The sequence below is a fragment of the Plasmopara halstedii genome, assembly GCF_900000015.1.
Source record: "Plasmopara halstedii genome assembly, contig: Scaffold_3109, whole genome shotgun sequence".
NCBI lineage: Eukaryota > Oomycota > Peronosporomycetes > Peronosporales > Peronosporaceae > Plasmopara > Plasmopara halstedii.
Genome location: NW_020190012.1, coordinates 163,038 through 173,028, shown reverse-complemented (window position 1 = coordinate 173,028; position 9,991 = coordinate 163,038). Strand labels below are relative to the sequence as shown.

The following is a 9,991-nucleotide window of genomic DNA, read 5'->3' as shown; positions in this document are numbered from 1 at the left end:
TCAAAGTGCTGCCGAGTACTGGAGATAGCGCAAAAAAGCGGAAGGCGTCGTCAACTATCAAAAGTGTAAAGAAAAACACCATTACCAAAAGAGGCAAGAAATAGATGAGCTTTTTTTCAAATCACGCATTGATGACGTAATTCATTGTAATGGTTAAGGATTAACCGCAATCATTTGTAAAGGGCGACGCCTTTCGATATCATCATAAGATTCTACACTTAAACACATTCCACTACTTATACAATGAACATACCAGTCCAGCTAGCGGTTTAGCCTCAATTAAATATCGGTCGTACGGCTTTTTATAGTCATGGCGAAGTCGCAAAACATCTCGTATGGCGTCTTATATGCAACATTCAACGGCTCCACTGCTTCGATCGTTCTGCAAGCCATACAAGCCCATGGCAAAGTATCGTCAACACGAAGGCTACATCCGAGCGAGACGATTCTTCCGCCTCCTCATGGATAGCACGAAGAAGCCCTGCGGCATATTTAGAAAACGCGGGAACTTCACAGATAGCAGCAAGTTGATTATTGAAATCACGGGTACGTTCATTTCGCTCCGTTACGCTCCGTACAGATCCACACTGTTGTTCCCGAAGCCTCTGCACCCGAGCCATCGTGACGCCTTTCATTTCTTTACATACTAATTCCATGAAAAGATCCCCATCGATGCATGTACATTCAGCATTTTTGATTGAGGACAACACGTCTTGGAACTCATGTAGACCCAGCAAAGTTGGCTCTAAGTGACGCAGGTGTGCCATGATGACAGGAAATGCGAAATACGAACCCTCCGTAAAAATACAGTCAAAGATGCGGAACACAGTTTCACTCGGAAAAGTTGTTGTAAATAGACACAAAAGCCATTGTGAGCCCAGGAGCTCAAGCGGAAGTCCCATATCTAAAGCAAAGTTGTCTAGTAGCGGAAGCTCCTCAGCAACTAATTTCTTCATCACCAACATGTCCCTCTGGACACCGCACATCGTTTGGCAGTAGAAATCCGGATACAAATCTTCGCAAAAGACACTTAAAAGCCAAAACACATTTTCTTCATCCGCCATCAATAGCAAAAAAGCTACAATAAAGTTCAAACCTTGGCAATACCCCACACGTGGATTGCGCAGAGAATAGGCCTGAAGAATCCGTCGTAGACGACTGCGACCCGACTCGGAGCTTATTGTCGTGCCAGAATTTCCAAAAGTACGATTAATATCCAGTTCAATTTGGCAAAACGTCTCCAAGTCCATTTTCTCAGCTTTTTCTACAAGATCAGCATAATAATTATGCCCTGCAATCGCCTGCTTCTCGCTCGCGCCAGAAAGATTTAAGTACGCGGATTCTCGCATATGACGTGGAATACCAGCCCTAGTGAGCTGCATCAGCAGAGCTTTCTCCTCACTATCTTTCGCCTTGTATGAGCACCGGCGTAAACGCTCGGGTAATTGTGTACTAAACAATTTTGTCCATACTTCGACGCGTCTCTCCTCTCGACAATCTTGATAAGAGCGTAAATGTACCCAATCCTTCCTAGCTGCCAACGGTATCGTGAATCCGTAAAAGTCACTCATAGACTTCGACATTAAACGGCTTGCATGCGCTTCAAACAGCATCGCTCGATCTTGTGCAGTTAGCGGCTTCTCCGTTTTTTCCACCCAAATAGTGCGGATCCGCACCTCTCCCGTTCTCGTACCACCTAGACTGTACCAGGAGTCGGTTACGACTTTCGTCGGCTTGCAAAGTGAAGTCAGATTAATTTCTAGAATGCCTAGCATCTCATCATCGGTATGCTTCGCCGCATTCATCACAGTTTCTTCACCAACCAAAGACATAAAAACATCGTCGTCTCCGATAATTTGATCAACTTCGTCTTCCTCCTCCGAAAGAGTGACCACATCGTCACTGTCACTATCATGAACTCCTATGACTCCATTCACGATGGTGTGTGAAGTAAAAGCTGTCTGCTTATGCTCCGTTCCGATTGAACACGAAGCGTTCTCTTCTCCTTCATGAAACAAAGTGTTGCTACCGAATGGGAACATGTCAAAAAAAAAATTCTTAGCGCTATAGAGTTGCACTCTCAGCCTCAATCTCCCAGGATTAACAGGCACGACAAGCTCTATTGCATGTCCCCACGTTGGGCATTTACAGGACGTCACAGTCGAAGATCGAAATTTGGGCGACCCGGCGAGATACGAGCGTCCGCGAGCATTCGACTTTATGTCGCATAGTCCCACGACACAATAGGCATCAACGGACTGGGGGCTCTCGAGGTTGCGAGCTCCCACGACCTCCACGCACAATCGCTTCCTATTCATCAAGTAGCTCGACAGTGAATAATAATTTCAAAATGGATAGGCGTCTTCTAAGAAGTTGTATAAGGGAAAGATACGGTCGAAGCTGACTTACTGATGCCGCATAGCGATAAACTGCGCGCTAATGTCCACTAGTTGAAGAAAAGCGTTATGATAGTTTTGTCAGTAGACGCATATTTCTTCAAGATGCGACCTGGCGTTGGATGCCAGTTAGAGCATCAGATGAGCCAACTCATATCAGAGACATCTGGTAAAATGGGACATTATACCCATTTTGTGCTTGACGTAATTAAAAATTTGAGATGAAGGAAAAAGTGGTACGAGCGCTACAGCACGTCGCCGAAATCTTGGTGGGCAACTTCGCCGTGTCACTCCAAAACGAACTACGCTTTATGGTAGGACAATTTTGGTAATTGCACTTCAGTAGCGCTAACTCAATGCATTAGGCGGATGCGATGGGATCATCGTGCGCAACCGCGATGAGGGTGCAAGGCGTGCCGATGGCGCAAGCGATCAAGCACACTGCAGGCACTGTGGCGCGTCTTTGAACGGAGTGCTGATGTTAACTCAGGGAAATGTTACGGAGGAAGATATATGTACCTAAAAGTATTAAATTGACTGCCTCACTAAATTAAATATGCAACGAACTGAATATCACTTAAGCAAAGGTGTCGCCTTTGCACTACTCCCACCTGCAGTCCATCGCAATAATGCCCCATTCATGGCATCTTCAGCAAGCGCGGATGCAATTCGCCGCTGGAGCAAAGCTGAAGTTTTTTCATACTTGGCAGCTACGGTTGCTTGCGCCTCGACTAGGCATTTATTGGAATAGTGTTTAAACACCACCGCTAAAAGTCGTGTCTGTAGCAGCACATTTTTGGTGTCAAGGCTGATGCCCATGGCATTCGTAAGCATGTCTTCACCTTGCTCCAGCTTTCCGAGGGCCACTAGCCGCAGTCCAAACAGCGCCATGATCTCGGATGTGGTTTCACAGCATATTACATTCGTGGTCAGGTGCTGGAGAGCCTCGTGGAGAAGCGTCAAAGCTTTTGGCCGAAGTCCCTCAAGTTTAAAGTGCTCAATATAATTTTCTCCGTGACCACCAGACAATTCTTCTGTAGCCCACATCCATTTAACGAGAGCAAGATTGAACTATCAATATAAGAGTCGTTTCTCAGATCAATCATTAAACTGCAATCACGCATCAAAAGCGTGGCATACCTTTGCTTGCAACTCGACACTGCAGCACTTGTTCATCTGGTTTTGCAAAGTGTCCAAGTTTATGTTGCGAGCTGCCCAATCTAACAAGATGCGGGATGGATAAATTTGTTTCGCTGGTTCAATCGTCGAGGAATCGTTGCATGCTAGTGTTGGATCAGTAGCTAGACCGCAGCAATACATTGTCACTTCAAGCATGTCGACCCACACAGCTAGATAAGAATCAGGATACAACTCTTCACCGTCCGTAGGGGTAGGCAGCACCTTATCTACAACGTGATTTAGATGTGCACATGCATCTTTCACTTTTCCGATCGCTGTAGCATACTGCGCAATGGACATAGTACCAAAATCAAAATGAACAGATGAGAAGGACTTATAGTTGTATAGGCGAGACATTAACATCGTACCTTTGCGATCAAGGAGTGACAGCGCGCGAGGAAGTAGCGATAGAATATGGTGCGTTCCAAGTCAACCTTATACGTTGCAAATAATGTTGTCATCTGTACAATGCTTGCTCCCATCTCTGCGTATCGACATTGTAAGCCCAACAGCTTGCAGTACAGATGCAGCATGTCGAACAATGTCGCAATAAGCATTAATCGAACTGCTGGATGCTGGTCGTATGTTTTCAAATTTGTTTGGGCTGAGAGAATAGTATTCATCGCTAGATCAAGCGCCAGCTTCGGATCAGAATACGCTAAGGCAGACGCTCGCATCGATTTCAAAATAGTGTCAAAGTACGCATTCTTGATAGCGCTAGTAGGCTGTTCACTTGTGTTTCGAGACAAAATTTGAATTTGCTCCAATAATGGCGCAATTTTTGTAACCTTCCCAACTCTACAAAATGATCAGAGGTAAGCTTATCTTTTGAGAGAGCGATCGTGACAAACTTACCGCAAATAGTAAAAGACAGTGATTATTGAATGGTGAATGCGAATGTCTCGTGAAATCGAAATCTCAATCGCCACTTTGTCAAAAAAGTCCTGGCCAAAATCAATTAATTGGTGCATTTCGGCGGTACTTCCAGGCTGAAATGACGAGATAGCTGTATGACAAGTCACCTCCACTAGCCATAGCTGTACAATGAAGCAGTACAGAGCGTCAGCATCACAAAAGAATCTACTTGCACTTTCATAGTACAGATTCCGTTTTAACGTCTTACCAAAAAATTCTTGTCGACATAGTTTGGTAGCGCCATTCGCAGATATTTTAAGCTTTCCACAAAAGCACTGCTGACACCGCCGACTCCAGAATACTTCGCTGAGAAAGTGGCAAAATGCATTTTCACCAAACAAGCCTTCAACTTAACACTAAAGTATCTGTGAAATTTGCCGGCAAGCTCGGAATTTCCGCTTTCACCTTCTGCACAGCTCTTGAGACCCTCGCACAAAATCTCCAGTATTCGCCGATTCTTTTCCGACCTTTCGGCCTTAAGTTGTTGCTGCAGCAAAAATTTGACCTTTACAAGCCGCAGCTTATTGCCAACCTAAAAAGCTCTCATAATGACGTCTTAATATCAGGATATTAAGCGCTAACAACAACAACTGAACCGTAAAGACTTACGGTACAAGGGACTCCACGTGCTATAGCAGAGTCAGCAGAATCAATGCATTTCTCTGTTTTGGCCACTCGGCGCGCCCAGATATCACGATTATTAACCTTTTTACTGTTGCTGCAAGCAACACTACATATCTCAGCCAACAGTATATTCGCTTGTAGTAAAATTGCTTGAACTTTAGGAGTGCGGACGCTGCAATCAATGGAACACAGAGGCTGTGGTCGACAGTTAGATTTATACTGACATAGTATTCCTTTATTCAGGGTGTGCTACCACCAACCCACCTCCAGGCATTGCGCCGTCTGCGTTGTCAAATTTCTTTGTGCTAATAAGCAGGATAAATTCCAAAGCTGCTGCACATCATCGTCTTGCAATTCTGCCATTTCACCAAATGTCACTCAATCGCGGTTAGACAAAGCTGATAACAGTGACTAATATTCTCTGATGCATCAGGCATGGGCGCTGCTCAGTGACGATGGCAGTAGCTCAGATGACTCAGAGCAAAGCGTGGATGTGGCCTTTCTTATTGATTGTATCTTGTATGCGCTGGTGGCGTGCGCAGCAGGGGTCCAGCTCGTGCGCAATTTGTGCCGTTACCGCCCATGGACAGTTCAAAAGATGATACACCTGCTCATGTTCTTTGCGGCTTTTGGTGAGATTATAGCTTCACAAGCCTTTGGAGTTCTATTCTTCTCATGGATGGTGTGACATATGTTTGTGCAGTGCGCTCAGTGTTTTTGGCATTGATTGCTTCGAATTGGTGCGATGTGTTGAGCGGAGAGGTCAGTATTGCCAATTGCTCGACTAGTGAGCGAGATTGGTTTTACATCATGGACCAAGTGCCAATTCTGGCCTTTTTTGCAATAAATGCGCTACTGGCTCAATTTTGGGCGGGTGTGTACTACAACGCAGTGGACCAATTGGCGACGCAGACAAATGTAGTTAAACCTGCAATACGATGGTTTGTTGTGGTATGTATTGGACATGTATCGGTAGCAATAGTTTGTGCTTCGGTATCATGGCTCTAACTATAAATATGTGTGATTCAGGTGGTAATGATAATTCAAGGACTCTTCTGGGTATTTTACGCTTCTGTGTGGCGAAACGAGCGTGCGTGAATAAGTATATTTGGAGCCGCGTTTTAGATTGTAATAGATGTGATGCTCACCATGCAGGTGCATTCTTTACGAGATCACAAGCAGTCTTGAACATGGAAATCTTTATGATTATAGCTATCGGATTTATTTATTATGGTCGAAAGGCTTACCTTCAACTGCGGTAGGCTAGAGGAACTTTGATTGTTAGATATTGATTGATCACATCGTGTTGTTATGATGTAGATCTGTGCCAGTGGAGCTTAAAATTCGATCGAAAAAGCTTAATGAACTGGCAACTATGACCTCAATCGGCACGTTTTGTTTCATGACTCGCTGCGGGTTGCAGATCTTTTTGTCGACGGAGAAAAGACAGTTACATGATCATAGCACGTGGCTTGTAGTCGTAGTTTACTACGCTCTATTAGAAATCGTGCCGGCGCTATCAGTGCTCTATTTCAATCGTCGACTTCCTATCCGCCGGAGACCCTCAAAGGCAAGTCCCATTCGAGGTGGCACGCTTTTTCTTAGCCAGGGTATTGGCATCGATAGTGCAACGGACCGAGAAGATTCGATGAGAAAGAGTTTGCTTCGCGGGTGAATGCGCCGTGCTTCGCATTTTTTTTGTTTTTGATGCCTTGACGTGAACGCTTTTTGGCATCGTAAACGCGAAGTTTTAATTGTTCTAGCTGAGTTTGCATACAAATATTGCGATGCCATTTTTTTGCCATCGTACACATAATTCAGCGCTCTTAGCTCAAACAAGTAGATTTTAGGTGAGTACTGTTCGGCACAGCCACTTCATTAAGATAATAGCTGAAAAAGCAGTTTGCGAATTGATTTTTTCAGTCATTGCTATCGCAGTTAGTAACACTTATATTTTTTCAGTCTAAAACTGCTGCAATTAAAAATTGCGTAGCACCTTCTGTGCTTATTGTTCGCCCGACACTTCTACAAGTAGCTCAAGCATGCGATCATTCTCCTCACGAGATCCAATTGTAGCACGAAGGCAGTCAGTAAGCAAGTGCTGATTGCCACGATAGCGAATCACAACTCCACGGTTTGCCATTTGCCGGTAAACAGTGAGTGCGTGCGGAATCTGGTGACATATTTTGCCCACGTAATTCAATTACAAGTCTAAAAAGTGTCGATGCAAAGCTTATTCTTGCTTACCTCAAAAAGTACAAAGTTGGAGTCGGAGGCAAAAATACGACGTACAAAACTCAGCTTTTGCAGCTCCTTGATTACCCGATCTTTTTCCTGTGTCGTCAAATCCACCAACTTTTATTTCAAGCATATTCAACTTGCGCCAATAGTATACGCATACCTCTCTGATAAGTGTCACATTCTTGCGTAATTGATCCAAATTTGACAACGCTTTGCGTGCTACATCCGACGTCAACTTGCTGATATTATATGGTGCCTTTACGTTGTTCAGCACCCGAATCAGTTTTGGGTCACCGAAAGCAATGCCAAGTCGAATACCGGCAAGCCCAAAGCCCTTTGAAAGCGTCTGAAGCACAATTAGCCTCTTATACTTGTTTACAATTGAACACAGACCAGGAGCGTCAGCGAAGTCAATGTAAGCTTCGTCTACTACCACAAAGCCCTTGTACTTCTATATTCACGCAAATGAAGAATGTAGCGAAATAAAATTTGTGTATCGTAAAGCCCATATGTGTATGTTTACCTTTGAATGAAGTATCGACTCCACATCCTTTAAACGCAAAATGTTCGCCGTGGGATTGCCCGGGCTGCACAAAAAAATTATTTTTGTATTCGACGTGGTAGAATTCAGAATCTAAAGCAAGCAGATAGAATAGGATCGATGCAAGCATAGAAGCAATCAAATTACATCTCACTTTCGTCGGATCAATGTGGAATACAGGCAGTGGAAGGTCGGCGTTTAGTCCATCTGGGTTCTCTGCTGGACACTCAATTTGCAGTGGTACTGATACAATATTCACATCGTGGATATTCGCACAAACGCTATACATGCCGTATGTAGGCGGTGTGATTATAATGCTGTCCACACGAGGAGTGCAAGCTACGCGAATGATTAAGTCGATGGCCTCATCACTTCCAACGCCAAGGAATATATTTGCCTCACTGATTCCGTAAGCCGAGCCTTGATTCCTGCGAAAACATCGCCGCAATAAATAAGGCGATAGTCTAACATTCCTAAGCCTAAGCTGGTGCACCTGAAGTTTGCAATTGCCTTTTTCAACTCAGATTGGTACGGACACGGGTAGCGCTCTAGTTCCATGGCTTGATACTGTTTGTGGCCCTGCAGCGGTGGTCCTAGACTATTTTCATTAGCATCCAGTAAAACACCTGCGATCAAAGCGATTAAAATCCGCTTTGAGTGTGCTATTGTACTGATTTACCTTGGTCATAGTCGTCCCTGGCACATCGGTACGGAGTGAGATCCAAAATGTTTGTTCGAATAAGGCGTTCCACCTCGTCTGCATCCTTGGCGAGCTCCTTTACTGTATCAGAGCGGTTGACAGTAGGCTGGGCCTTGCCAAGTAGATAGCCAACACCCAGGCCAGCGGTCACTCCCAGCGCTACGGCACTGCGCGTGTCCATTTTGTGAAATAGTAAATTCAAATCCAAAAAATGACACTTATATAACATCAGTGGCTAGATGGCTCACATACAAAACACCTTCCCTTTATTATGAAAGAAGAATCCAAAAGTAAAGTATTGCAAACACGCAACACCACATTTGTTCTCTTCCAAACGATAGCGGAATGAGTTGTATTCAAGAACTAGTTTGATCTGGCTCAAACGCGAAAAAAAGAATTAGGCTTCTACCATTTCAATCGACGGGGATGGATGATGATGGAATGGCCGCGATTTGAGGACACATCAATGAAATCACGAGGTGCGCTACTTCGCTGATTAATCAATAAGATTTTTTAGCGGTGCGAGTCACAATCGTGGAAGATGTTTCTGCTGCCATTTTTTCATCATTTAAAAGTAAAGCAAATTACCATTCAGGTATACTCCGTTCGGGTGTGTATTTTTTTGGCAATGACAAATAAATTGTGCGAAAGTTTGCAAATGTATGAAGCGTTGCCATGCGGCGTGACGCCATACCTGGTCTGGCGATCTACAAGACTCTCAAGGATCATTTGTCGCACCTCATTTGACAGAAGGAAGTAAGCTAAGCTAGGTAGAGTGCGACGAGGTAACAACATGAGTCCACATCAACAAACGCAAAAAGATTTTTTGCCAGAATGTGGACCTAAAATGACACACCCAGATTACATCAACTTTTTTCTGAAGGTAATCTTAAATGGTAGAAAATCGATTTCATCGGTACCAGTTCCAATACGCGTAGTTAGACAAATATACTTAATAATGGTCCAATTGTACAATCATAATCATTAAAAGCAGAGCAACCAAGACGGCAGATGCTCTCGTTTAAGTTTCTCGTAGGAGCGTACAAACCCAACCTCAGTGCCTTTGTTAGCGCGGAATCTCAGAATCTAAGCTTCTTCTGTGAAAAGTGCACGGTAACGCCGACTCACGGCATCCCGCGGCCAGCTCATTAGGAAGCTGCCCAACCCTCCAATACAACAATGACTCTTACTAGCGTATCTTGCAGAGAATGCTGTTGTTTCAAAGGCCAGTATCAGCATTGACAACAAAGTATTCATTTTAGTGCGTATTTCAATTTATGCGGTTGACGGCAAGCTGTGCAGCGGGGCTGCCGTAGCGTCGCGCTTAGAGGAAGCGCAATTTAGGTCACCGACCTTTCGTTCTATACTCAAAGCAAGCACGAGTTAGCAGATAAC

The 9,991-nt window shown here is 44.3% G+C and overlaps 6 protein-coding genes across 6 annotated transcripts; 2 read left to right on the top strand and 4 right to left on the bottom strand.

Annotated features, from left to right (window-relative positions):
- Nucleotides 1-356: 356 nt before the first annotated feature.
- On the bottom strand, nucleotides 357-2,420 carry PHALS_07348 (tbc domain-containing protein; the record flags this gene model as incomplete). Its single annotated transcript, XM_024720798.1, has 2 exons — nucleotides 357-2,310; nucleotides 2,410-2,420. The coding sequence occupies 2 exons, from the start codon at nucleotides 2,418-2,420 to the stop codon at nucleotides 357-359; spliced, it is 1,965 nt and encodes a 654-aa protein (XP_024585961.1).
- A 1-nt stretch (nucleotide 2,421) lies between these two features.
- PHALS_15224 (uncharacterized protein) lies at nucleotides 2,422-3,152 on the top strand. Its single transcript, XM_036407256.1, has one exon. It carries the CDS (start codon nucleotides 2,953-2,955, stop codon nucleotides 3,145-3,147), a length of 195 nt encoding a protein of 64 aa, XP_036263496.1. The 5' UTR covers nucleotides 2,422-2,952; the 3' UTR covers nucleotides 3,148-3,152.
- Nucleotides 3,151-5,477, bottom strand: PHALS_07347 (uncharacterized protein; the record flags this gene model as incomplete). Its single annotated transcript, XM_024720796.1, has 8 exons — nucleotides 3,151-3,176; nucleotides 3,239-3,467; nucleotides 3,537-3,860; nucleotides 3,944-4,373; nucleotides 4,431-4,612; nucleotides 4,699-5,022; nucleotides 5,100-5,309; nucleotides 5,379-5,477. 8 exons carry the CDS (start codon nucleotides 5,475-5,477, stop codon nucleotides 3,151-3,153), a joined length of 1,824 nt encoding a protein of 607 aa, XP_024585959.1.
- A 61-nt stretch (nucleotides 5,478-5,538) lies between these two features.
- PHALS_07346 (Domain of unknown function DUF1084) lies at nucleotides 5,539-6,789 on the top strand (the record flags this gene model as incomplete). The annotated part of the gene is made up of 5 exons (XM_024720795.1): nucleotides 5,539-5,746; nucleotides 5,818-6,065; nucleotides 6,144-6,204; nucleotides 6,270-6,372; nucleotides 6,435-6,789. 5 exons carry the CDS (start codon nucleotides 5,539-5,541, stop codon nucleotides 6,787-6,789), a joined length of 975 nt encoding a protein of 324 aa, XP_024585958.1.
- Nucleotides 6,790-7,119: 330 nt separating this feature from the next.
- PHALS_07345 (histidinol-phosphate transaminase) lies at nucleotides 7,120-8,777 on the bottom strand (the record flags this gene model as incomplete). Its single annotated transcript, XM_024720794.1, has 7 exons — nucleotides 7,120-7,287; nucleotides 7,362-7,448; nucleotides 7,516-7,806; nucleotides 7,879-7,989; nucleotides 8,051-8,324; nucleotides 8,390-8,522; nucleotides 8,576-8,777. The coding sequence occupies 7 exons, from the start codon at nucleotides 8,775-8,777 to the stop codon at nucleotides 7,120-7,122; spliced, it is 1,266 nt and encodes a 421-aa protein (XP_024585957.1).
- Nucleotides 8,778-8,780: 3 nt separating this feature from the next.
- PHALS_15221 (uncharacterized protein) lies at nucleotides 8,781-9,556 on the bottom strand. Its single transcript, XM_036407255.1, has one exon. It carries the CDS (start codon nucleotides 9,389-9,391, stop codon nucleotides 9,188-9,190), a length of 204 nt encoding a protein of 67 aa, XP_036263495.1. The 5' UTR covers nucleotides 9,392-9,556; the 3' UTR covers nucleotides 8,781-9,187.
- Between the last annotated feature and the right edge of the window lie 435 nt (nucleotides 9,557-9,991).